This window comes from Crocuta crocuta, unplaced genomic scaffold (assembly GCF_008692635.1).
Source record: "Crocuta crocuta isolate KB4526 unplaced genomic scaffold, BGI_CrCroc_1.0 scaffold139, whole genome shotgun sequence".
Classification (NCBI taxonomy): domain Eukaryota; kingdom Metazoa; phylum Chordata; class Mammalia; order Carnivora; family Hyaenidae; genus Crocuta; species Crocuta crocuta.
In genome coordinates this window covers 1,808,816-1,809,400 of record NW_027533258.1, presented here as the reverse complement: position 1 = coordinate 1,809,400, position 585 = coordinate 1,808,816, and the positions used below count along the sequence as shown (strand labels likewise).

Below are 585 nucleotides of genomic sequence, written 5' to 3'. Positions count from 1 at the left end.
TCGTCACGGCGCCAGCCTGCCGAGCCTGCCGAGAGCTCTTGTCTGTCCGCCATTTGCAGGGGGAGGAAACTGAGTCCCATAAGGGCGGGGACTTCCCCAAGGTCGCCTTGGGGTATAGATAGGACGAACCCAGGCCTGAAAGCCGAGAGCAGCTCTGAGCGACATCCTCTCCCTCAAAGCCTGGTCAAGGGCAACGGCAGCAAACTCTGTTCTTAGCTACGCATCACTTTACAGTTGATAAGGCCTGTCCCCGTGGCCAGGACAGCGGCGTGTTGGTCGGTGTAGATGGTGGGGTAGACTTGGAGGGAGAGGCGAGTCAAGGTCAATTGTGCCCTCCCACCCTCAGCAAAGCACCCGACACCTCCCCCCCCCCACTAACCACGCCCTCCCCTCGCAGGGCCCCCGGGCCTCCTTTGCCCAGGCCCAGTTTGACTTCTCGGCCCAGGACTCCTCACAGCTCAGCTTCCGCCGCGGTGACATCATCGAGGTCCTGGAGCACCTTGACCCCCACTGGTGGCGGGGCCGGCTTGGCGGACGCATCGGCTTCTTCCCGCGGAGCTACGTCCAGTCGGTACAGCTGTGACC

The 585-nt window shown here is 63.1% G+C and overlaps 1 protein-coding gene across 1 annotated transcript in view; it reads left to right on the top strand.

Annotated features, from left to right (window-relative positions):
* GRAP (GRB2 related adaptor protein) overlaps positions 1 to 583 on the top strand; it is a 24,076-nt gene extending 23,493 nt beyond the window's left edge. The window contains exon 5 of the mRNA XM_077746638.1: positions 398 to 583. Coding sequence (XP_077602764.1) covers positions 398 to 583 — 186 coding nt within the window. The remainder of the gene's footprint in view (positions 1 to 397) is intronic.
* The last annotated feature ends 2 nt before the right edge of the window (positions 584 to 585 follow it).